At 44.7% G+C, this 26766-nt stretch overlaps 1 protein-coding gene across 2 annotated transcripts in view; it reads right to left on the minus strand.

The window, feature by feature from the left end:
- The window catches only part of LOC146831577 (cytidine monophosphate-N-acetylneuraminic acid hydroxylase-like), a 567547-nt gene that overhangs the window by 356037 nt on the left and 184744 nt on the right, over positions 1–26766 (minus strand). For both annotated transcript variants that reach the window (XM_085605926.1, XM_085605925.1), the window contains 2 exons: positions 25802–25893; positions 12128–12237 (listed from right to left, as the gene is read on the minus strand). In XM_085605926.1, the coding sequence (XP_085462052.1) occupies positions 12128–12237; positions 25802–25893 (202 nt within the window). The remainder of the gene's footprint in view (positions 1–12127; positions 12238–25801; positions 25894–26766) is intronic.

The following is a 26766-nucleotide window of genomic DNA, read 5'->3' on the forward strand; positions in this document are numbered from 1 at the left end:
ATACCTCCTTCCACTGATTACCTCTTCTCTGATTCGTATGTGCATAACTATCCTTTTAACTGGACATTTTGCCTCATAATCTAGGTTCATTGCAGGATGAACCTAGATTACGAGGCAAAAGAAGACAAGAAGGGGGTGTAGGAGGAAGGCCACCTCACCAATAGCGCTATATAACATGAAAGGATTCCCCACTGCGCGGGGCGCCAAAGATTTGGGTCTCCAAGTCCCAGTATTCACATGGACTATGAGCAGGTGGAGGAGACTGAGGTGGGCCACCCCCCTTGGTCCCAACATCAGTCATCTATTCTTTGCCAGACTGCTACTCCCATGACAACAGGGCAACGGGGATTCATGCTTAGTTTTATTTTGCCTTGCTTAATTTCTGAACCCTTATTATCTTTGCCTCCTAGATAAATGTAGTCTCTTTTGATCTTCAACTGGTGGGAGACTGGCAACTTTCTTATCTTTTCAATAAGTGGTTATCTCTCAAGAAGAACGGGGAAGAAGAAAGAAGCCCCAAGCCCTCAGAAAAAGAAAAGCTATAAGAGGCCAGCGAAGCACGCTGTAGAAAACTGTACTATAGCTGATATTGACAATTTGGTAGAGGAAGTTGAAACCAAGTTGGGGGATAAGGGCTCGTCAACAGAAGGGGGGATTTCAGACCACAAAAGCTGGCAAAAAGCTTTGAAAAACAAAGAAAGGGCTTCCTAGATTCCCTACCCAATACACCCTTGTTAAGCCTGACCAACTGCAGGGAGCAACAGGGAACTCCTGGTACGACAGTGGGTGATCCTCCCATTTTGGCGATGCAAGACTGCTGTAGCAACAGATTCACACCACTCAAAGGCATGGAAGAACCTGTATGTCCTAACCACAGCAAAGCTTCTAAAGAGACCCAAACTGACTTTATAGTGCAGCTTTGTGCTTTCACCAATCTTGTGGAAGCCGGCGAGCAGTTTCTATCTTTGAAGGCTGAAATTCAGACCTTACACTAGTGGTAATGAAGCTAACGGGACTTTTAGGTCATCCTAGTGTCGGAAATCTCCTGCACTAAACTTGCAGAGGTTCACTGAAGCTAACCCTGTTCCTATCTCTCAACCAATAGATAGATCAATATACATCCAGAGCGTGTCAGTTCATGCTAGGGATCTTGTGACCTGCCATCAACCATCCCAGCCTGGCTCATCCATCAAGACCGCCAAATTCCAGGGAGAGCCAGATGGCAGGAGCGCTATACCAAGGAATACCCAGAGAGGAGAGCACCATATGGACGGTAGTAGTCTGGAACAATAAATCTCTTCTGCTCCCAATGTCCCCCTTCCCAAGCCTAATATTTCAACTCACATCCATGATTTAGTCATAGGCAAAGTAACAAATCGGTCCAGCACCACTGGGAGAGAAGTTCTTATGGTCAAAGTGCCTAAAATAAAGCAAGATGCCTACAAAGAATTAGAGTTCTAAGCAATCCATTGGATAAGTAGTGTGTGACAATACCAATCTTTCATCCTCAGCCATGTAGTAGGTGTAAAGCGATATCCTCAATCAAGTTTGGATGGGAGTATACCAATGTCATTCTATTTGATGCCACCTTAATTAGAGGACTTTTGTCACTTTGACTTAGATCTTTTCCTCCACCTGGCTCGGAAATACAATTTAAACCTGTGACTTTTGCAGACTCCATCAGGGAGGGTTCCACAGGTAATGGTACCTCTTAACCAGGTGGGTCGGCTAAAGCTACCACTACTGGTTCTGCAAAATCTCTATCCAGAATCCGATGACTTTTGGCAGAGGGGAGCTACATTCCTGATAATGCACAGACCATCTCAAACTACCACTTTCCACCAGCTGTTGTTCGCCTGATTAGGTCTCCAAATAACACTTTAAAAAAAAAGATTTTAGCTTGTCACTGTAGGGGCCAAACTGATCCTCCACTAACCTCCGTGACCAACACACGTGAGCTAGAAGTCCCAGTGCCACCAGAAGCCCCTAAATCCTGAAACTTCTTGTTAGCCTCCTGGAACATTGCAGGCCTTATAGCCAAACTCTCTGATAATGACTGGAACTCTTTTATCGACACCTTCAATGTGTGTTTGCTCCAAGAGTTTGGGATGACAACCTGTGTATTTAGACCAGGATTCAGAAGCTTTCGAATTATGTCAAGTAACTCTCCCTCTGGCAGAGCCACTGGTTGCCTATGTACTTGGGTAAAAGCTTTGCTTCAGTGCACAATTAACCCCTTTCATGTCAAGGACATAATAGTTAACTCCTCGGCTGCGGTGCTGCTTTGCCAAGGATTCAACCATTGCGTCCTGAGCACAGCAGTCCGAAATCCCTCTACTGTAAACAGCTGAGGGATTTATTTTTTTCTTTCAGCCTCGGGAGCTGGGGAAGAGCATCCCCAGATGACTGAGGCATTTTTTTTTCAGTGTAGTGACGATCTGGACCAAAAAGGCAGGCGCCCCCTGTCTATGAAAAAACAACCTGTTTTTGCAAGGGGGAGGCACCTGCGTTTTAGGTTCCGGCTAGGCGGCAATCTAGGGAAAGCTATCGAACCCAGACATTACTGAAAATTACACACCTGGGGGAGTTCAGAGAGGTGTAGCTTGCATGGCTCCCCCAATGTTTTCTTACCTCGAATCACCTGCAACACAAAAATGTAGCTAAAACAAAATCACGTTTTCCTCATATTTCTGTCTAGATCACCATGCCAGCACAAATTTCCTACCAACCAGCGTTCCTCTCAGTCTCCCAAGCAAAATGATACCTGACTTGTTTGGGTAGACCAAGGGCCTGCGACTGTGAAAGGTCAAGAACATAGAGAGTGAGGGGACAGCACAGTGAGCTCTAAGCGCTATCTTTTTTAATATACATTTTTAGGCGATTCTGCATTGGACACGCAAACAAGTGAGGTATCATTTTCATTGGGAGACCAATGGGAATGCTGGGTGGTAGGAAATGTGTGCTGGCACGGTGATCCCAGACAGAACTGTAAGGAAAATGTGATTTTTATAGCTACATTTGAGGTATGTAGGGAAACATTGGGGGATCCACTCAAGTCACACCTCCCTGTACTCCCCCGGCTGTCTAGTTTTGAGAAATGTCTGGGTTTGGTAGGTTTCACTAGATGGCCACCTAGCCCGGGACCAAAACAATAGGTGACTCCCTTGCAAAACCAGGTTGGTTTGTGAAAAATAATTTTGATGTTTCCACAATAAGTTTTGGGCCATTTCCATTTGCAGGCACTAGGCCTACCCACACAAGTGAGGTACCATTTTTATCGGGAGACTTGGGAAAATTCTGGGTGGGTGAAAGTTTGTGCCTCTCTGCAGATTCCAGAACTTTCCATCACAAAAATGTGAGGAAAATGTGCTTTTATCGGCAAAGTTTGAGGTTTGCAAGGGAATCTGGATAACAGTAACTGGTCAGAGCCACACAAGGCGCCCATACTGGACTGCCCTGAGTGTCTAGTGTCACAAAATGTATAGGTTTCTTAGGTTTCCCTAGGTGCTGGCCGAGCTAGGGCCCAAAATCCACAGCTAGGCACATTGCTAAAAAAGGTCAATTTTTTATGAAAAAACATGATGTGTCCCCGTTGCGTTTTGGGCCATTTCATGTTGCAGGCACTAGGCTTAGCCACACAGGTGAGGTATCATTTTTATCAAAAAACTTAGGGAAACACAGAATAGTAGAACAAGTGTTATTACAATTTGTCTTTCTATGCATTGCTGCCTTCCAAATGTAAGACAGTGTGTAAAAAAGAAGTCATTTTTTAAAAATACCCTCTAATTCACATGCTAATATGTACAAATTCAGGCATGTACAAATAACCAATGCTTCTAAACTCCATATCTTGTTCCCATTTCAGATATACATAGGTTTCCTTTATACCTATTTTTTTACTCATATATTATACCAAATTAATTACTGTATACCCGGTACACAATGAAAAACCATTGCAAGATGCAACTCAGTTAGTGGCTCTGGGTACCTTGAGTACTTGGTGAACCTACAAGCCTCATATATCTCTGCAACCAGAATGGGCCACCGACTATAACGGTATAAAGCTTTTAAAAATCTACCATAGTTAGAAGAAGTTAAAGGGGAAAATGAAGGCATAAATATCTATTTCTTTCAACTAAATTTCAATATTCTTTTATTTCAACTGTTACTTTTTATAGGAAAACCTAGAAGGGTCTACACAAATAACCCCTTGCTGAATTCAGAATTGTGTCTACTTATCAGAAATATATAGCCATCCGTGATCCATGTTTGGTTTCACACCTATTTTCACCACTAACTGGAATGAGGTTGAAAGCACGAAAAATGGTAAAAATAGGCTATATCCCAGCAAAATGCCAAAACTGTGTAGAAAATGTTGGTTTTCTGACAAATGTCTGCCTGTTCCTTAAAAGCTGGGAAGATGGTGATTTCAGTACCACAAACCCTTCCTCCCACCCTTCCGATCCGAAGCCACCGACATCATCTGCGGCGTCCCCCAGGGCTCCTCCCTCAGCCCAACGCTGTTCAACATCTACATGGCCCCCCTCGCACAAGTGGCCCGCCACCACAACCTCAACATCATCTCCTACGCTGACGACACTCAGCTCATCCTCTCCCTCACCAAGGACCCACGCACCACCAAAAACAACATCCACCACGGAATGAAGGCCATCGCCGACTGGATGAGGAGCAGCCGGCTGAAACTGAACTCGGACAAGACGGAGGTCCTCATCCTCGGACCCAACCTCTCGGCCTGGGATGACTCCTGGTGGCCGACCACTCTGGGAACAGCACCGACACCCACCGACCACGCACGCAATCTAGGATTCATCCTAGACTCCTCCCTCTCCATGTCCAAACAGGTCAACGCGTCTCCTCCTCCTGCTACAACACCCTCCGCACCCTTCGCAGGATCTACAAGTGGATCCCGACCGAAACAAGAAGAACAGTGACACAGGCCCTCGACAGAGGCAGGCTGGACTACGGCAACGCACTCTACGCCGGAATCCCAGCCAAACACCAACGACGACTACAGCGCATCCAAAATGCCTCCGCCCGACTGATCGTCAACGTCCCCCGCCGCAGCCACATCACCCCCCACCTGACAAACCTACACTGGCCCCCCGTCGACAAGAGGAGCACCTTCAAACTCCTCACCCACGCACACAAAGCACTCCAGCCTACCTGAACAGCAGACTCAGCTTCCACACCCCCACCCGCCAGCTCCGCTCCGCCAGCCTCGCCCTCGCCTCCGTCTCCCGCATCCAACGAACAACCTCCGGCGGCAGATCCTTCTCCTACCTCGCCGCCAAGGCCTGGAACACCCTACCTACCCACCTACGGCAGACCGAAGACCTACTCGCCTTCAGAAGACTCCTCAAGACCTGGCGCTTTACAAATACTGTGATTGATTGATTGATTGATTGATTGATACCATTCTCAGGAAAAAAACAGACGCTTTCTTCTGCAGCACATTTCTCCCATTTTGCCCCCAAAACGCTTTTCAATTTTGCGTAATTTCTCAATTCCCTGCCGTGGAATCTGCAAACCCTGGGTACCTTTAGAATGGGTTAAAGACATTTCCAGTTCATTTCAGGATATATTTGCTGCAAAGCTATTCCTACAAGATGCTAAACTTATACTTCTTTTTAATGTATATAATAAATCCAACAATAAGGTTGCTTAAACTGCTACTATGTTTTCCCTTGATAAATTTTTTAAATTACATAGCAGCAATTGTGCATTTATTGTAGGGGGGGATTTTAATGTCTGCTTTGAACGTTCAGCATTTGCCAGCAATTTCGCTAGTGACGAGAACGCGCTTTGGGGCATTCCAGCCATCGATGAAAGTCCAGTGAAACATCTGTTAAAGGCTGCCTTATAAATCATTGCTATTACCTTGTTGCATGGTCTATGTGCGTGTAATGGTCACTTTCGGAGAACAAGCCTGCCCCGGTTTTTAAAAGGAGATTTTATAGGAACAACCTGATAGATTATTTATTTGTTATTTTAGAGTTGTGGAGTGAGATGGCTGACTTTTACTTAGCCCCAAGGTACGAGAGTGTCCACAGGCCTCTGATTCTTTAACATGACCTACACTCACACTGGACCCGTAATTAATGTCCATGCTAAAAGAGCTCTGAAAATGGTATTATCCTACATTTGAATATTGCCCCTTTAAATGCACCCTGAAAGGTTTTCATGATACATTATTGTGTAGTAGGCTAATGACAATTCATCAGTTTGCTTCCAGCTTCAGTACTTTTTACAAGGGCCCATATAAATTCAATTCAATACAAAAATCTTTATTCGGATAGTAGTGTATCCATAAAAGCACAGTTCATATAACAGCAAAGGCAAGTATACAAGCCCATTAATCATAATATTAGAAGAGTAAAATCATACTTAAGCAAACATCATGTTATGAATAGGATAAAAACAGTTATCGATAAAAAAAAACCTTAATTTAAATCATTCTAGATTGTTGTGGGCTAATTGAAGAACTAATCTACAGACAATATCCATTGTGTTTAGATAAAACATGATCATAATATATATAAATTAATTCAATAAAAACGGGCATCCTAAAGTGCACATTGTGTTGCCGGTGTGTACTGCAACTTTTAGAAATGTACCTACGCAAACAGTTAATTCATCAATTTCCAATTTAAGAATTTCCATATAGTCTGCATCAAGACAAGGTAGGATTTTTTTTTTAAACGGTATCAAATATTGTTTTGTGTATTCCATATAAAACTTACAAAAAAGTAGAAAGTGGGATGTTGTTTGACTGCTCCTGCCATCGCAGGGGCATGGCAACTGATCTAGATTAGCATTGTACCCCAGAGGAAAACATAATTAGAATTTAACTGTGCCTGCCCTTAAACGGAAGAGAAGTCCTCTCTCCCAACGACCTATTGATTTTAAAAGATAACTAGATTGTGTATTTGATGTATCCTCAATAGACATATAGGTTGCTACAGACATTTTCTGGGCCTCCCTTTCGTGTCTTAGTGTTCTATAATGGGCATAAAGGTCCCCCCCGAAAGACTTTTTTGTACATAATATCAATTTCGGTAGGGTTTGAGAACATCAGTGCATAGTTAATAATTCTCAAGCTCTCCTTCAATGCTGCAAGCCATGATATTTCCCTTCCCTTGTCGCATTTGAGGCAGTCTCTTATTATCTCTCTAGTGAGGGACGCTGCTGGGCTTTTCCAGATAGCAAGCCAAAAAAAGGCAGGGTGGGCCATTATGTAAACTTCAATATAATGCAATTTTAATTCGGCATGACAAACATATTGTGATGTGAGGATCGGAGCTCCCAAAAGTGTTCGTCAGAATCTGTATTCTTCAAGCTGGGTACTATTACTCTTTATGTAGACCTCCGCTCCATACGTTGCTGCTGGGATACACTTTGTTTTATAGATTTTCAAAAGCGCTAAAATTACCCCTGTTCTTTTGGGCTGCAGAAGGCCCAGCATTGAATTAATAGCTTTAGAAAAAGTATTCCTACTATATGCCACATGGTCGGCCCAAGAACCGTTGGCAGCAAGGACCTGCCCCAGGTAAGGAAAAGTGCAAGTACAATGTCATTTTTGATTATCCACAACAATGGTGTTTAAAAGTGACTTTTTCGGCCCACAAGACATGATAAACGATTTAAAAAAATGAGTACACAAATCTAAGCCAGTCTTAAAATCCACAAAACCCCACACAAGGATGCATGATGCATTGGGTGTTCGCCCCATTAGGACCGCATCGTTGGCATACAATAGGGTGGGGAGTATCTTACCATTGATTCTGGAGACATCGTTAGTGAGTACGGTCAAGGATTTATGTAAATCATTAATATATAGAGTAAAAAGCAGGGGGGCCAGGAAACACCCCTGCCTTACCCCTCCGTCAACTCTGATGTCATTTGAGACCTCCCCACCCATATTGCTCCTCACCCGGGCTTTCAGATAAGCTAAAAAAATGAACTAAAACCCCGTCTAAACCATTTTCAAAAGGGTAGACCATAAACAAGACCGATTGATAAAATCAAAGGCCGAGGTGAGATCCATAAAAGCCAGATATATTGGGGATTGCTGGGCTATAGTATACTTCCAAATAATTAAATTAGGGTTTAGGCACTGTTCGATAGTGCCGATTTTATTTCTAAATCCTAATTGGCATGGTTGTAAAATACAATCCTCCTCTGCCCATTTTTCTATCTTGTTGTACAAAATCCTTCCTAAAACTTTCATTGTGTTGTCTATCAGGGAGATCGGCCTGTAGCATCTTGGCTGAGAATGGTCACACTTTTTGAAGATTGGTACGATGATGCTTGTTGACCAGGTGCTTGGGAGCTGGGCATTAGTTAAGTTATTGAAAACAGTTCGTAAAAGCGGCGGCCAGAACTCAGGTTTCTACTTAATGAAGTCGATGGGCAGCCCATCAAGTCCAGGGGCTTTATTTCCCAAGCTCTGATGGATGGCTTCTTCAACTTCCTGTATGGATATTGGAATCCCAGAGGGGACCTGATGCTCTACAGGGGCCTCATTGTATTTTGGAACTGAGTAAATCATATACAAATTGGGCTACCCAAGCCTCACTGGTTATGTTGCAGCTTATTGGAGTTAGTGGTTGTCCCATGGACCTCATGTCTTTGACCACAGCCCAGAAAGCGTTCCCATTATTTAATGTGGCAGCCTGTGCGAGTGCGTCCCAGCGCTCGTTCATACATTCTTCTTTCCTTTTCCGAGACGGCTACCTTATACTTTTTCCTTAACGATTTTACAAGGGAAGGACTTCTGGGGTTTGTTGAGAGTGCCCTGCTGAGCTGTCTTTTAATTAAAGAACAATCGCCATTAAACCATCTCGGTCCATGTTGTGCTCCTTGGATTGGCTTAGATAATATAGATTTAAGACCCTCACATAATTTTGAAAAGGTGCCAATTACCTCAGGGTTAAAATCTTGTAGTGACAGACATGAATCAATAAGTCTCGGGTAGTCCCTTACCATCTTAAAAAAGAGATCGGTGTAGTTGGTTCTTGGCCAGACCAATCTTTAATTGTCTGTAGAGGGGGTCCAATTCCTTGTTACATGTCCGCCTCGGGCCAATTCTCAGTTCTCTTATAATGGGAGTGTGAGTAGTCGGCACAACCTTAGCTTTCATTAAATAATCCTCAAGAATAGGAGAAATAGAAACGTAATCTATAGTAAAGGCACTACACCTACCTCTGAATGTTGGTTCAGGCGGGTCATTGTTATTAGCTACAGCAGCAATTTCCATCACATTGGTCAAATTATGTTTAAGCAAATGATCTCATGATTCAACGCCCCTGTTACATAGATGCCCCTTAGATCTAGGTCCTATGATTGAGGTAGTTTTCCTAGGAATTTTGGCATTAAAGTCACCCCCCAAACAGATGCCAGCTGTATTACCAAATCCATTGAGATGTTGTGATAAATTTGATGAAATTTACATTAGGTGCAGGATAAAAATCATTTTTATCAAAATTAATCAAACAAATCGATACACCCCTCCTAAACATTAGCGCTTGAAAAGTATCACTATTTGCATCTAAAACCTTGACGCTAACTCCCGCAGCAATGTTGACCCAAATTGAGAGACCACCAGATGGGCGACCATGGAGGCAAGAGTATTAAACATTCAAAGCCTTCAATGTATAAGTCTTGCGTAGCCCAGGTCTCCTGAAACAAAAGAACATCCTGCTCTTGAACTATTGCTAGTCAGTCTAGTAGGGATATTTTTAACTCCAAGCCAGCAACATGCCAATTTAGTACTTTTAAATTAGAGTAGTTAGTTGCTTTATGTAACGTATCATGTTCAGCTTGCTCTGAGGGTTGCACATGGGCATTCGGTAAAAAAGTGGACTCATTAGTTACCAAAGTTGGTGTTAGTCAATCCTGGCTAACCAAATCAGACAGTGCTAGGAACCTATTGTGCGTGATTGTGTAGGGGATATCATTTATCAGGAGCCCGGGGACCGGTTTATAAAGATAGCCCAGCGGTAATGTGTAAATATGCGTGGAGTTAGTAGTAGAGTCTTCCTACGCCCTCAAGAATGACCTGACCATGGACGGCCTACGAAAACTGATCACTATGCAGTCCCCCTCGATGTTCTTTGTTGACACCCCACCCATCCTACTCTTCGTACCATAATTATGTTATTCATATCTGACACCTTAAACTGCCTTTGTTTAGATAGCCAGTCCACAAATTTGTTGCGTGATTGATACCAGGTCTCCCCCTGTTCTTTCTTGAGAGTTGGTACCCCTGCCAGCACTAAAACATAGGGACATGCTGCTGGTGGCAGTCCTAAAACCTCCATGTTAGACTCAATGGGTCCCTTTCCCTTAGGATTTGGTGTACTACTACTCATACTGCCTAACTTTGGGTTCACACCAGGTAAGCTGATCACTGGTTCAGACCGGCTGGTAGAGGGCAAGTTTGGGGCAGACCTGGGTATATTTCGTACACTATTAAGGGAGGGAGGGTTTTCATGCTCACCATTGGTCTTGGGTAAAAGGAGCTCCTTAACCTTGCTACATGTTACACATGGGCAATCGAGCAGAGGGCCGTTAGACAGAGTTGGATTTAGGATCAATGGGCCAGAGCTCGACCCTGCATTAGTTAATAAAGACCGACCCACCCCTGCTGTAGCAACAGTCTGATCAGCCTCTTGGTGTCCGCTCATTTTATTCAACATAGTGACCAGATGATCTAAATTTTCACAAAGTTAGGTGAAGTTCTTGTCTATCAACTCTTTGACTCGTACGAGGACAGTATCAATAACGGTGTCAAAAAGCACATCCCTGGAAATACTGTGCTGTTGTTAAGGATACAACCTCGGTCTGTGTACTAATAGAATTAGTTGATGCCACCTCAGGGATACAAACGATCGATGGAGACTGTATCCACATGCTCAGGACAGTGCGTGATGAACGAGAGCTAGACCAAGTGGGTTTTTTCCTTTTAGAATTGGTGGGCTTCCCAGGCTTCCTTTTGCGCATAGCCACTAGGACTGGAGCAGGGGCTAGTGTGTTCGTGTTTAGTTGCAGCCTAGTCATGTCAGCACCCTTAGAACTCCCACTGGAGAAAGCTGTGTTATTAGCTATGCTATTAACACTGGTTCCAGAGAAGCATCGCAGTGCTAGGTGCAACTGTAGGTGTGTGGTTGACTGGCATGTAACTGACTGCAGGACTGGGAGCTAAATCCGCTGGGGACCCTCCTGCTGTTGAACCGTTCGGTAATGCCTCACTTCCCAAGGATAAGCATCGTTCAGTAAGTACAATTCCCATCAGATGATACTAACAACCCTCTCTAACATACTGTCGATGGTAGTGGTAGCAGGCCGCAGTGTCGTTCCTGTGCGTTTCCCCATGGTTAAAACTAGAGTCTGTTTCGATATGAAAGGACACTCACCTCAGTCACTTAGTCACTTAGCTATGAGTGGATGAAAGTGGGGTGGCCCAGCCCTGCCTCTTCCTGGTGCTGACGGGCACAGACGGGCCCACCCTTGGCCCGGGCTTCACCCTGGCATGGCCCGCGCATGCCTGTGTGCGTTCCGTGCTGCCGGAGCCTCGAGCAGTTAATTAGCGCCTCCAGGCACGGGTCAGTGGCGGCAATCCGGCCACAAAGAAGGCTGGGGCTAGTAGTCCCCTGGGCAGCAGCAGTGACCAGCTAGTGCGGTGTTGGGATCCCGTGCTGCGGGAGCCTTGAGCAGTTAATGAGCGCCTCCAGGTGCGGGTCGTTGGCGGCAGTTCTGGCCGCAAAGCAGACTGGGGCTGGTAGCCCCCTGGGTGGCAGCAGTAACCAGCTAGAGTGGTGTTTGGACCATATCATCACCATACCCTTACAGATGAATGCAAGCGAAGATGGATGGAATGTTTAACAGGCTACAACCCAGTGTGATATGTTGTGATAGTCACTTGAGTCCAGATTTCGGCAGCATCAAGTCTTAAGTGATATTCAGTATTCAATATGTATCTTAATGATATCTTCTTTGGAAATCCCGGTACACCTTCTCTGTGGCAATACATTGGATTTGTCATAAGCAAGCACTATGCCGGCCTCTGCAATGGAAAAAAGTTAATCTCATCCCCAGTTAACCTTACCTGCACCTCTTCAAATTCCAGAGTCTCTGGGACTTTTGGGTCAGAATCCCATGGATTTGGAGGATTCAGCTCAACCAGGGAAAGTCCTGTGTCTTCACCTCTTTCAATAACTACAGCAAAAAATATAAGACATAAAGAATTGGGATAACTATAATTTGCAGGCTCTACAATAGGAATCACTGTTATCTTACTGTATGTGTGAAAATGTCATTAGTGTTTGCTCTCTTTAACTGCATTTATAATTTCAAAAGAAAACACATTGATATCTATGTATGTGCAGACTTCCTGCTACTGTATATATATTAGGACCATATCCACAATGATTTTGCTATGAATAGGTATGCCTTGCTCTTGTAGTACTCCTGAAATCCAGAAGTATGCCAGCAGTATCCCTAATTTAAGAGTGGCTTACTGCAGGAACCCAGGAGCAAGCCAGAAGCACTTCCATAGTAAATGGCATCAGAATTTCTGTGGCTTGGGTTTTAGGTTTATAGGGTTCCAGAAACTGCAATGTTGTAAAATGCTCAGTACCAAAATAATATGATGCATGTAGCCTCTGACTGCTTAGCTTCTGCCTATTTAATTTGGAGGGGATGTTAGGGTCAGGTAGCACACCAAACCCTTGGCTAAATCTATTACTGACTCTGAAATGCCAGGCACTGCCATGTTATTATTGGCAGCATAGCCATCACTTAATTTCAACATTGGCAATGAGGTGGTGTGTGGGGAAATCCGCATGATTTAACCAAGTCTACCATGTTTCTATGTGGATGCTCACCCTTCGATTATATGTCTTCCTAGGGCATGAGTAATTTGTCATGTTCTTTCATTGCTGCACATGCCTGGTTGTACAGGAAGCAATCCCAAGGATTCACTGAGGTGGATAGGGGCCCTCTTTTTGGTTAATCATTAGCATTTAGCATTCCTCGGCCAAAAGGCCAGAAAAAGGAATGACCCGAAAACGTAAAAGTAACTTGGATTACTCCGAGTTCAGGTCTTCTTCCTTGTCACAGTCCTAATGAGACTGAGTCTCACCCTGGAAATAAGCAGCTTGTTTGATTTCCCCAATTTTTTGTTCTCAGCCCCAAATGCTAAATAAGGAAGCAGTGATACAGTGTCTCACCCTATAATGTTAGACTGCCTTGCTTCCATTGGAATGTAGGCCGTGGGTCTTAGTTGTCTGTCCTCTGTGCTAAAAGATACACAGGCCATAGTCAACCTGTTTTCAGCTGAGACTTCAAAAACACCATGTGAGAGTCTAAGTGCTCAGTGCTGAGTCCCATATTATATATTATTTATGCCTCTCCCTCTGTCGCTTTGATTCAGACCTTTGGGATGGATTTCTGTTGCCTTGTAAATGACACTCAACTTATACTGCATTTGTACAGCAACAGAAAATTAATGTGCCATACCTACGTGGATGAACCCTTACAAGCTAAAACTCACAACTTACTACATCTCTTGGTATGAGAGCTGGTGGCCTACTGAACTTGTCTTTCCACCTGCTCTTTTTTCTACAGTTCGAAATAAAGGGATTATTGTTGATGAGCGGTTTTAGACATTAGGGGGCATATGTATGAAACTCCCGTTTTGCAAATCTCAAATTGCGAGATTTTGCGATTTGCAGTTTGAGATTCGCAAATCAGGATGTATATAAAAAATCGCTAATGTTTAGCGATTTTTTAAAATTCGCTAAAAAGTCTCAGAAACATGCTTTGCGATTCCTAAATTGTGAAATTCGCAAATTAAGAAATCGCAAAAGTGTGAATCTGCCATACAGGTGCAGCCTGATGACATCACAACCAGGAAGTGGGAGTGATTTGCTGCACCTGCTTACCTGAGCCACACCCAGAGGCTGTTTGGAGAGTGTGAGGAGTCAGCCCAGGATAGAACAAACCCCAATGGAGTCCCAGAAGCAACATGAGGGTAAGGAGGGTGAAAAGTGGAAGAGAAAACATAAATTCTCTGACAAGGAGCAGGAGGTCCTCATAGAGGAGATGGTGTGAAGCCATGAGCTCCTCTTTGGCAAAAAGGCACTGAGAGTCCCAGAAGCAAGAAAAAGAAAGATCTGGCTGGACATACAAGAGAAAGTGAATGCTGTGGGTGTAACACATCGCACTGTCGAAGAATTGCACAAGCGATGGTACGACGTGCGGCAAAGGTCTAAGGAGAGGGTGGCAGCCAGACTCAAGGAGGCAAACAAGACTGGGGGAGGACCATCCACATCAGCAGAGCCAAAACCCCACGAGGAGTTTTTGGAGTCCACCCTCCTGCCTGAGAGCGTCGGTGGTGTGGCTGACATTGACAGCTCCGACCCTGCATCCAGCAGCCAAGGTAAGATGCATGCAAAATATATCTGCCCTGATCCCCATCCCATGCACACTTCCCCAGATGCGCTAAATATACACAACACATGTCATTCCAGTCCAAGTCTTACAGCACACCCAGCAATGCATCTTGGAAGTTGTAGTAATATGTATGACAGTGTGTCCATGACACATAGGAAATCAAATGCAACATATGGGTCGGTGATAAGGGAATAACACAGTGTCAGAAGTTAGCCAAGACAAACTGTAGAAACTTTATTGAGTGCAAATTGCAGACAATGACACAAACTCATGTATTCCCCTTTACATCCACAGCACAATCCAGGGCACTTGAAGACAGTGCAGAGGGAGGTGACAATGAAAATCCTGAGGACCAGCATGATGATGGGGACTCAAGTGACGATACAGAGCACACAACAATCATGCGCAGGAAGCGCACACATGTGCCCCCACTGCCTCCATTGGAGGATGACATACAGCCCACAGGGGAGGACAGTGACCGAAGAGAGGAAAGCCAGGGTGTGTCACACATGCGGAGTCAGGAAACACCACGGATTAGCATTCCAGCACTGGAAAGACGCAGGCCAAGGCCCAGGAGCAGCACTGCCACTGATGAGGACAACACAGTATTTTTAGGTCTGGAACACAGCATGCTGCAGGTACAGCGCTTGCAATGTAAATCATTGCGCTCCATCAATAGGCAGCTATGCACTCTGAACAAAAATCAGTGCAACATGGGGGAGGGCATCATGGCCATGGCAGGTGCCATCCATGAACTCTGTAACACCCTGAAGCACAACCAAGACGCCAGTGATAGGGCTGCCCGACGTGCCAATGCACGGCTGCACAACTACACTAAGGCCGTGAACCGCCTCTGCACCACCACCAGCAATCTGACATGTCGCAGCATTACCATGCAGTTGGAAATGTCACACTGCTGTCAGGACATTGCAAGAGGGCTGGAACAGGTCACCAGTGCAGTGGAGCAAATGCAGACGGCCAACTCAGGTGGCACCGCTCTCATGGTCTCTGGCGAGAGTGAGGAGACCTCAAGTAGGAGTAGCATCACACCTACATTGCCTGGAGCAAGAAGGCGCAGTTCCAGACAGGGTGCAGTGCCTAGGAACCCCACGGAGGGCACTCAGCCTGGATCCCAAACAGCACCAATCCGTCACCGAAGGAGGTGAACTGTACAGTGACAATTTAGCATCAATGGGTGATGCAACTCAGCAATGCATATTGAACACTTACTTGTGAAGTACCTGCACCGTGTGCATAACATGTGCTGGGTACAGCAACAGTGAATGCTTTTGAAGTGTGAATAAACACAGCACACATTACAATATTTTTTTGGCTCATGTCATCATTACTCACCTAGAAGTAGTTTTGTGTGATCTCAATCCGAATCTGACGTCCAGCAGTTGCACCGACTCCTGATGCTGTTCTGCCAGGGGGAGCAGGGCAATCGGCATCCGATGTGTCTGTATCGGTCACATCAATTGTGGTGCCTTTCCTCATAGCCATGTTATGTAGCATTGCACAGCTTGCCACGATTTTACAGCAGGTCTCAGGGCTGTATTACAGTGCACCTCCACTTTTATGCAGGCACCGGAACCGGCTCTTTAGGATTCCAAACGTACGCTCAATGACGCAGCGTGTAGATCTGTGTGCCCTGTTGTATCTCCTCTCACTTGCATTGGCTGGATCCAGGTACGGGGTCAGGATGAAGTCCCGCACTGCATAGGCACTGTCACCTGTAGGGATAGACACAATAGGTAAGCCAATGTCCCCCCCCCCGGAGATGTAGTGGATGTATGGATGTGTGCCATGTAAGCTGAGACATGGGGTTCCACAGGGCTCAAGTCTGAGCCCTACGCTGTTTAATCTTTATATGGAGCCCCTAGCCCATATTGTGGAAGCCTTCGGTGTGGATATCGTCACATATGCTGACGATACCCAACTAATAATTAAACTTACCCACAATCAGGCAGAGGATGCCACTAACTTTTCCAACTGCATGCGGTCTGTGGCAGGGTGGATGAACAACAACTGCCTACGCCTTAATGGCGATAAAACAAAATTGTTGGTGGTTGGAAAGTCCCCCTCTGCCTGGTCGCAGGCCTGGTGGCCAACAGAATTAGGTGCGATCCCCCTCCCGGCGGACTCCGTTAGAAATCTAGGAATCTGGCTGGATGCGGAGCTTTCTTTCAAGCAACAGATCAGCAAAATTACGGGAAAATGTTTTGGAATATTAAAAACACTCCGTAAAGTCCTCGACCTGCTCCCCATCAGTGCCAGGAAAACACTTATTCATGCCCTAGTCACCCCACATTTGGACTACGGCAACGCCCTACTCCTAGGCCTAAGCAGAAAAGGCATACACCAATTGCAGTGCGTCCAAAATGCTGCCGCCCGCCTGGTACTCAACCTTCCACGCAGGGCATCTGGAAAAACGGCATTACGAAAACTTCACTGGCTCCCTATTGAGGAGCGCATCAAGTTTAAAGCACTCTGTTTTGCCCATCGCATTGCCCAGGGAAAAGGTCCAGGTTACCTGCGAAACCTTCTCACTATCCATCGCCCCACCCGGAACCTCAGATCTGCTGGAGCGATGTTGTTTCAGCTTCCTCGCGTGAGCAAGACTAGGATAGGAGGTAGCTCCTTTCGCTTTCTAGTGAGTAAGCACTGGAACAATCTCCCTCTTGACTTGCGCATGGAGCCCTCCGAAATGAGATTCAGACTTAAATTAAAAACTTACCTTTTCCCAAGCTAATAATTGTCTCTTTGTAGCCTAGGATCCAGACCTGTTCCAGACCTCGGCCTCTTCAGGGAGCAGTAGCATTTCTAAGCGCGGGGACACACCGTCTTGAGTGTAACCAGGCACTCTAAAAGTGGTTTTATTATTATTATTATTATTATTTACCTAGCAGGTATCCCTCGCCAAACTCTCCAGCACTCAGACGTCTGTCTGTGTATTCCACTGTGTCTAAAGATGAAAGAGTCATGTGTACTGCCAGGGTATTTGGGTACAATGTCATTGATGATATACTTAGCATTGCACACAATCTGTATATTCAGGGAATTGTAGCATTTACGGTTTCTGTAGACATATTCAGTTGCTGATGGGGGTGTGATGGCCACATGGGTCCCATCGATGCAGCCAATGACGTGGGGGAAACGTCTAATCTGGTAGAAGTCAAGTTGTGTTTGCTGTAATGCCTGTTGGGTGGTGGGGAAGTATATGTGATGTGTTAGCCTCTGTAGCATTGCATCCAGAGAGGCATGGAAAAAGCGCGAAAGGGCAATCTGTGACACCCCGCCAACCTCCGCAATGACCCGTTGAAAACACTTCCTGAAGCCAGGAGGTGCAGGGATCACAGGACCTGCACATGTGTGGGAATTGTTTGTGTCCTGCGTGTAGGGTGTTCCAAATAGGGTTTAAGCTCCTCAATCAGGTCCAATATGGTCTGTGGGTGCAGCCTGTACTTGTCATGGATGTCCTCTTCAGTCTGCTGGAACAGAGTGATGCGCAGCCTGAAGATACGTTCCTGTCTCATTCTCCTCTGTGCAAGAGCCCGAATACGCAGCCTCCTGGCTATCACAAACAGTGCTGCCATTGTGGAAGGATCTGTTGCATTGTGGGGTGGTTTAAGTACCTTGCACCTGGTTACCACCTGCAAGCACTTGGTGTCAATTGCGATTTATTAATTTGCGAATTACTCAATTTCGCAATTTGCGACTTTATCATACATGTACTTGCGATTTCTTAGTTTGCGATATCCTGTTTGCGAATTTCGCAAACTGAGAATATCGCAATTTAGGAATTCGCAAGGATATTCGCAGATTTTGGGTTTCGCAGACTAAGAAATCGCAAATTTAGCGATTTCTTAATTTGCACTGGGAATGTGTGTCATACATATGAAATAGCGATTTTTTATTCGCAAACGCTGTTTTTTGCAATTTGCAGCGTTTGCGAATAAAAATTGGTTTCATACATATGCCCCCTGGTTACTGGTTGAGGGGGCGGTGAAACCCTACTCAAACAGCAACCACAATTTTTGTTAGGTGAGGCACAAGCAACCCCCCAAATTACCCTGTGCTCAACCCTCTGGTAGCTTGGCACAGAGAATTCAGGCTTTACCTAATATCAATGTGTATAGTATTTATGCAGCAGTTCAAACAGTAATAAAGTGAGAACACAACACAAGAAAAAAATCCCACACAATTTTGAAAACATAGAGCTAATTTGTTTTTAAATAATTCAAGATCAAAACGACAAAAATACACTCAGTAGAACCAGAGATATGCAAGTTTAAACATTTCAGTGAAAATAGCACCCAAAACCACAAGGTGCCAACTGTGGATATCTGGTATGCCGGACCTGGACAAAGTTGCAAGTTCAGGTCGAACGTGATGGAGTGAGGACCAGCTACAGGGACTAAGTTGGGCCCACTGAACAAGAGTACCTTTTATCCTGGTTGTGGAGCCTAGCGAGGTCCTGCCTCAAAGATGCGTTGCGCAGTTGAGGCGATGCGTCGGTTCCGAGAGGCTGTGGAGCAGTTATGCAAGGTTCTGTGTCATCATTGAGGATCCTGTTGATGAGGGCTTGCAATGCAAAATCTGGCATGGAGGATGCGTCGCACAGCAGAGGCGATGCATCAGTTCAGAGGAGCTGCGATACAAGAATCCTGCACTGTCGTTGAAGTTGCTGTCGGTGAGTGATTTGCGATGCAAGGGCATGCTGCATATGCGTTGTGCAACAACAGTTCTGATGCAGGTTGAGAGGTCGATGCAGAGTCCTTGCACTGGAGGAATGCTCACTGTAGAGGTGCTGTCTTGGGTCTGCTCAGGGATGTGCTGCACAGCAGAGGGGGTACACTGGTTCTACTGGATCCACAGACAAGCTGGCAGAGCACGTTCAGGCCCACTTCCAAGAATCCAGGACGGGAATGACACCACTTGGCAGGGCAAAACTCACTGATGACAGAGTCGAAGTGCTGGGTTCAAGATTGTTGAAGCCTTCTGTCCCTGAGGCTCCAGTAAGAAGGACAGTCAACTAACTTGGAGTCACTTTAGGGTCTTGGGTTCAACAGATGCAGGCCCAGTCCTTCTCACCCAGGTAAGAGGGCAGCAGGCAGCAGATCAGCACAGCAGGGCAGCAGTCCTTCAGCTCAGCAGTCCAGCAGTCCACAAGTCCCAAAGTGTACTAAAGAGTTGGTGTCTGAGGTCCAATATTTATATTAGGACCTTCCTTTGAAGTGAGAGAGGCTTCTACAGGTTTCCCTTCGAAGATCACAGGTTTTCTGCCTTCCCTGCCCTGGCTCCAGACTAATGGCAGGGGGTATGCAGTATTTTTGTGGAGACAGTACACAGCCTATGCAAGCGTAAGTAGGGCTATGTCCAGCTCTGCCCTATAATCCGGCCAGTGATGGCCTATCCAGACACACCTAAGCTCTCTATTATGTATGGCTGTCTAGGAGGAATATAACGAGAAAGGGTATGCAGTTCCTGATATAGGAGGGCTGAGGGGGAAAGAAGGGGGACTGAAAAGGTCCCTGACTACACACTGGTAGTATTAGTGAGAAAGGGGAGGGACTGGGAAGTCCTTCCTTTCGGAATGAGGGCCCTCACACACCTAGCCCGCTGGGTGTCATGCTTCATCATCGGGCATGCTCCTCGTTGGGTCGGCGCTGCAATATCCGACGGGCACCCTATGCAGGGGCTCTTTGGCAGATATCTTTTATTCCTTGCCGTATGGTGCAGTGAGTGTAAGGGGCCTTGGAAGTGTAGGAGTGCAAAAATTTAAATTAAAACAGGGAAATGAAAGAGTCAGGTAAATTAGACTTTAATAGTCCTGCCTTCCCATTGATTAAAAATGGAGTTGGTGACTCACTGCAATAATGCTGCAGGGTGTTGCGCTCAGTCTCGTGTGGTCGACATGTTTCTTGCCAGTTAAGTCAGGATGATCTAGTGGCAATTCCTCAGGACCTAGGAAAATAGTAACTCTACACTAAACATGTGATTGTATAGTGGTGTACTAGCCTATTTATGACAGTAAGTGACACCAAGAGGTAAAGTACCTGCTGGTGCAGCAGCCAATCTGAAATGAAAAACCAAAAAATGAAAGCGATTCAATATCAGCGAACAACCGTACTGGTAAAATCCTGCCCTCATAGCCCTCACGATTGACACCTGATATGTGCACATCAACAATTTCATACAAGTTACTAACAAAGGTCGCATATGTCAACCATATTAGCCCCGCATTGATCGTTACACTATTATGTGAAAATGTGAGGCCCAGCTGGTTCAAGTCATGCGGTAAGTGAATAAAAGAAGTAGCAGCTTGGTGAGGTAGAAACAACTCACCAAAAAATAAGTTTCAATCGGCCCCATCAAATCACGGCAGGGGAAGTACACGGTAAGGTATTGGTGTCCTGGGGAGGGGGACCGTACAGGAAAAAAGTTAAAAAATGCAAAGTTGCAGGAGTACGAAGCGTGTAGCGTGGGCATGCTCATGTCGGTAGCCCGGTTGTCAGCCTCCGGTAGTAGAAACAGAGTCAAGGAAGCAATAAAACAGGGCCAGGATCTAGGATGCCAACATCCCTCATTGAGCTCAAACCAGAGCCCATCCAGAACTTCAAAAATGCAGGGAAGAACAACGCATAAGCCCACTACAGCAGGGCCGCTGTCGGGGCAGAATACTCCCAGTAAACAAGAACTTTCCTGCACTGGCTAAGCCAAAACATTAGGCCACTCTGGACCCTTACAGTAAGGTGGAACAAGAATCATCTGAATGTTTACCTACCAACACTCATAAAAGGTAAGAAGCAACCTGGCTGGATGGTGACCTAACAATCTGCAAGTGCTAAATGTAGGAGGTTTCCAATATAGCCAATGGCGGAGGATCTCAAAACGAAATTGGTAGTAGCAAAGAAATTGCAGGGCTTATTTACAAGCGCATTTTGCTGCCTCATATTTACAAGGACACGAAAAGCCACCCTGCGTAGCTCTTCCTGTCCTTGTAAATACCGCCCCTTTACACGCCGCACTTTGCGTGAAAGGGGTGTTCCATGATTGTTGCTGTCGGTGTTCCCACGCAACACCCATGGAACCAGACACTTTCCCAGATTTACGAGAAACAGTAAACTTGGGAATGAGTCTGAATGCTACGCCTCCCCAGGGGAGGGGTAGGGAAGCAGGAGGAGAAATGTTTTGAGGAGAAATATTTTCATTTCTCCTCGATTTTTTCTCTTTCTATGCGTACTGCCTTCTGCAGCACACAAAGGAAGAGAAACTCACCTCTTATGATTGTTTTTGGGCAGGAAGATGTTCCTTCCTGCACAAAAGCAATTATCCCCTTGACACAGGAACCCTTACACCATGCTGCAAGGGTGCCTGTGAAGGCGCATGGCAGCTAAGTGTGCGCCAGCCCATGGGAGAGCATAAGGATCTGTCATATCGTTGTAGATATGACGCCTGCATTTGCTTCGGAATTAAGGCAGCGTGGCGCAGTCAAATGGCTTGCGGCAACGCACTGCGTTAATTGCTTGTAAGTAAGGCCCTGCCACTCAGCAGGCTGATACTGAGATAATAGTATGTCAGAAACCGTACTACTGATCTTCAGTGAAAATTATTAACGCTATTAATTAAGTAATGACCAATCAAGTCTGATCTATTATGAAAAAATAAGAAACATGGTAAATGTTCAAAGCATATTATCTTATGTTTTGGGGGGATAGGGACACATTAGCATGAATGAAACACATATTCTCTCCTAACGTTTTAAAAAAAACTTACTTCAGGTTTTTCTATGAAAATAAAAATACAAATGTGACAGAGATTGCGAGAAACCATGTGTGTGACGTAAATTGGTCTTTCATGGAAAATCATCTGAATTCTCGAAGAAGTGCAAAATCTGAAGGAGAATCCATCAGTTGAAATGCATCCACCATGATGGTGACGTCATTCAACAGGAGTGGTCACCTGCAGATTTTGCATTTCAGAAATTGTAGTATTTCCATTATCTCCAACTCTAAATCAGGCACTAGAATTTCTTGGCTCATTCAGAAAAACATTTTCAATTACGGGATGAAAGATGTCACTGATAGAAATAAGTTGGTTTTTGGTAACCTGGCGTGCAAGCACACTATTTTGCACACCTGCTGTCATGTATAGCTCCCATGTTCCCAAAATTCTGAATGTCCCTATTGCATTTGTATTTTGCAAAAAGAACTAGAAAAACATATGGCAGAAGACAGTCTACTTTACCTTGCACATGAACAAACTAATCTATAGGCGGAGTCAGAGGCTATAAATAGATTATTCATCGATTACACTCTAGGTTCGGTTGTGGTAATATCAATATCAAAGAAGGGAAAGAAAAGAGCAAACTGCATTATCCAGCATACTGCTATACAGCCACGTGACCGAATTCCCTAAAGGAAAAGAGAATTTGGCTTGGGAGTGATATACATAGATGCAGTTGAGGCACTGCCTGGACATGGGCTCCAGAAAGCAGAGTACATTCTTCTTCGGCAAAGCTTCACCATAGTGAGGTGGGTAAATAACAATCAGCCTGTACAGATAATATGGATATTGATATGTTATAAAACAACATTTTCTTGATTGACGTTTGTAGTTAGTAGAAAGAACAAATTAGAGACTTAGGGGCATATGTATCAAAATCTCCATTTGCGAATCTCAAATAGCGATTTTTTGAGAATCGCTATTTGAGAATTGCAAAACGGGATGTATTTAAAAATTCGCACATATTTTGCGAATTCTTAATATTCCTTAATTGCGATTAGCAAATTGCGAAATTGCAATTAAGGAATACCTTCCCATTCATTCCTATGGGCCAGGAGGCCCATAGCACTGAATGGGAAGTAATTCTCAAATTGCGAATCGCAATTTGCTAATCGCAAATTGAGAATAATTTCAAAGGTGCAAGGGTGTCATGATGACACCCTGATGCACCCCTGAAATTAGCATGTGTGCGCATAGGGTGCACATACATGCCCTAAGGGCATGTATGTGCGCCACATGGCACTTTGAAAAATGCTAAAAAGTGCATTTTTCAAAGAATTCGCAAATTACCACCAACTTGAAGTTGGTGGTAATTTGCGATTTCTTAAGGAGAAATCGCACAACTTTGGTGCGTGTTACATAGCATTTAAGGAATCGCAATTTGCGATTCCTTAAATGCTTACGCAAAATTAAGAAATCGCAAAATTAGCGAATCCTTAATAATGCGATGCTAAAATGGCTCATACATCTCATTTTGCGATTTTGTATTCGCAAACGCTGTTTTTTTGCAAATCGCAGCGTTTGCGAATACAAAATCGTTTGATACATATGCCCCTTAGCCTCAAGAGAGGACATGGGAGAAAAATTATATGAAATAAATAATATGAAATACAACAGAAAGGGCTTGTAGAAGCTACATTCGAAGTTGAATGGAATGATACAAGACTACTGCATGACAACACTGGTGCTCACTCAAATCTTAAAAGGCTTGACAAATGTAATTTGATTTGACAACAGGAATATTGAGGCATGAGTAAGAGAAAGTGCCAGTTTTTAGCGTCTGTTGAGACAATGAAATATAGGAGCTTATTGAAGAGTTTTTCACAGATGTTCATAACAACTAGGGATAATATTATGCATTGCACATTCCCCAATAGTTTTAACTCTCGGAGCATCTGAAGTACTAGTCAAATATGAACATTTCACTACCGGCAGGGATAACCCTTCACTTACAAACCACATCACCCGCACTTAATCAGGCCAGCAGTTATTCAAATGACCTACAGAGACTATCCATTAAAACAACTTATATATAACATGCTGCTCAAAGAACCAAGAACAACAAGAGGTGGAAGAACTGGTGTTGAGCTGGACCGTATACAAACCTTGTATGACAGCAGAATGGAACAGAACACCTATATATAACCTAAGAATATCATCCTCCCCCTATCCAACGAAGCCAACGCAGCCAAACAGATCTTCCAAGAAGGCATGGAAGCTGTCGCCAAATGGATAAAAAGCGGCTGCCTACAACTCAACATGGGCAAAACAGAAGTACTCATCATGGGCCCACACCCCGATGCCTGAAATGACACCTGGTGGCCCTCCGCCCTCGGTAGCCCACCCACCCCCACGGACCACGAACGCAACCTTGGAATCATCCTGGACTCCGAGCTCAAAATGGACCACCAGATCAACTCCGTCACATCCTCCTGCTTCCACATCCTCCACCTCCTACGTAAGACCTTCAAATGGATCCCCCTCGAGCACAGAAAAACCGTCACCTACGCCCCCATCACCAGCAGACTCGACTACAGCAATGCACTCTATGCTGCAATAAACAAAAACCTCACCGCAAGCTACAAAACATCCAGAACGCCGCCGAAAGACTGGTCCTCAACCTACCACGACACTGCTACATCTCCCAACACCTGTGCACACTCCACTGGCTCCCCATCGAGGCTAGAATCACCTTCAAGATCCTCACCCATGCACACAAAGCCCTCCACAACACCGGACCAGCATACCTTAACAGCCGAATCAACTTCCACACACCCCAAAGAACCCTACGATCAGCCCAGCTCTCCTACGCCGTAGTTCCCCTGCGCCAGAAAGACCAGATCAGGAGAATACTCCTTCTCCTTCCTTGCAGCCAGAGCATGGAACGCCCTAGCGCTCCACCTAAAGGCAGACAACATCGCTCCCCATCTTCACGAGAAACCTCAAAACCTGGCTCTTCGACAGACCCCCTCCTTGATGGACAGGACCCTGCACCTCCCCTCCTCCCCAGTGCCTTGAGACCCTTGCGTGATTGAAGAACCAAATAGGTTGGAATGTGTGTAATTGAGAAGTTTACTTAAAGCTTGCGTTAACCCCACTACCCACGATTTCAATAACATTGTTTACCTAAGAAACCCCTCCAAAAAATGATTTTCTGAGTATGCCTTCAATTTAAATGTTTTTCAAATCCCAAAATAGAAACAAATATAGTTCAATATAGTTGGTTTGATCTGTTTTAAATACGCCTGGGAAAATCTTCCGATAACTTGTTGCTGAATCTTTCAGATCATGTCTTTATGCCCTCAGAATAGATCAAGTTCCTTCTGAGAGTCTGTCCCTCTTTTCTTTTACTCTAGGAAGGGAGAGCAGGCCCTTACGTGGCAATCTGCCCCCTTTAAAATATGTGGTGGTATGGTGGAGCAAAATCCACCTGTGAATTCTCATTCTGGTTTAACTCTTTCTCTAAATGTCTGATCATTTTCCATCACCACCCAACTCTAAATCAGGCCACAAGTCTCATACGTGGAGGGTACAATACCTAGTTCATCGTGGCAGAAGCTATCTGGTGGATTGATGTATTTCATTGTGCTGACGTCCAGTTTCCAGTTATGCTTGGTACAGCGTAGTATCCTGTTAAACATTGAAGCCATGTGGTTATATTGTGTCCAACGACATATACAGTGACAGAAAAAGGTATTAATCAATTAAATTAACAGATTGCTTCTCAAGTAGTTCTATTACTACTTAAGTCAAAGGTTAATGCATGTTATATGTGTACAGATACAGAAATCTTCCTAGGTGTCTGCTCCCACGTGAGAAAGCAACTGATTAACTTCATTCCGAGGTCCCAACAACTTCCAGATGCATTTTAAATAAAAGGAACAATGTTTTATGAAGGAGCACACTCACAGCAAAAATGAATGATACATTGCATTCAGGTGCAACTTTTAAAGCACACTCAGTAGCCATCTTACTAAAAATATGTGAAAAAAGTAAGTACTGAGTTATGTTTGCTAGAGTGGCAGTGGCGTTTTATTAAACATGTGCATAGTTTGTATATTATTTCTACGGTAAGAAAGACTATGACCCGTGTTATTAGAAAACTGGAACTCCGAATGGGACAGTAACCCTGTTACCAGCCCCATGTGGAATTTCAAGGCGTGCTGAAACATTATGAACCTGTTTCCTCTTTAAATTACAGCTGATGAAAGCTTTGGTGGAAGCCAAGGCAGGGAATGAGGAATTACTGGGGAATCAGATCGAAATTACCAGTTCCTCTAGTAATACCTAGTTTCTGATTGGATTCTCAGGGTTTAACCATAATGTCAGTTAATTCAGCACATCTGGATTTAAGGACACCTCAGTATTGCAAATTTTGGGGCTGCAGTATTAAGACTGACTTTCCCCCCTACATCGGTCATAATGAGACCCTATTTACCTGTTCTGGTTTATGGGTGAGCAAACATGAATGTGGTTATTTTGCATTATTGGAATAATAGGTCG

This window comes from Triturus cristatus, chromosome 5_1 (genome assembly GCF_964204655.1).
Source record: "Triturus cristatus chromosome 5_1, aTriCri1.1, whole genome shotgun sequence".
NCBI lineage: Eukaryota > Metazoa > Chordata > Amphibia > Caudata > Salamandridae > Triturus > Triturus cristatus.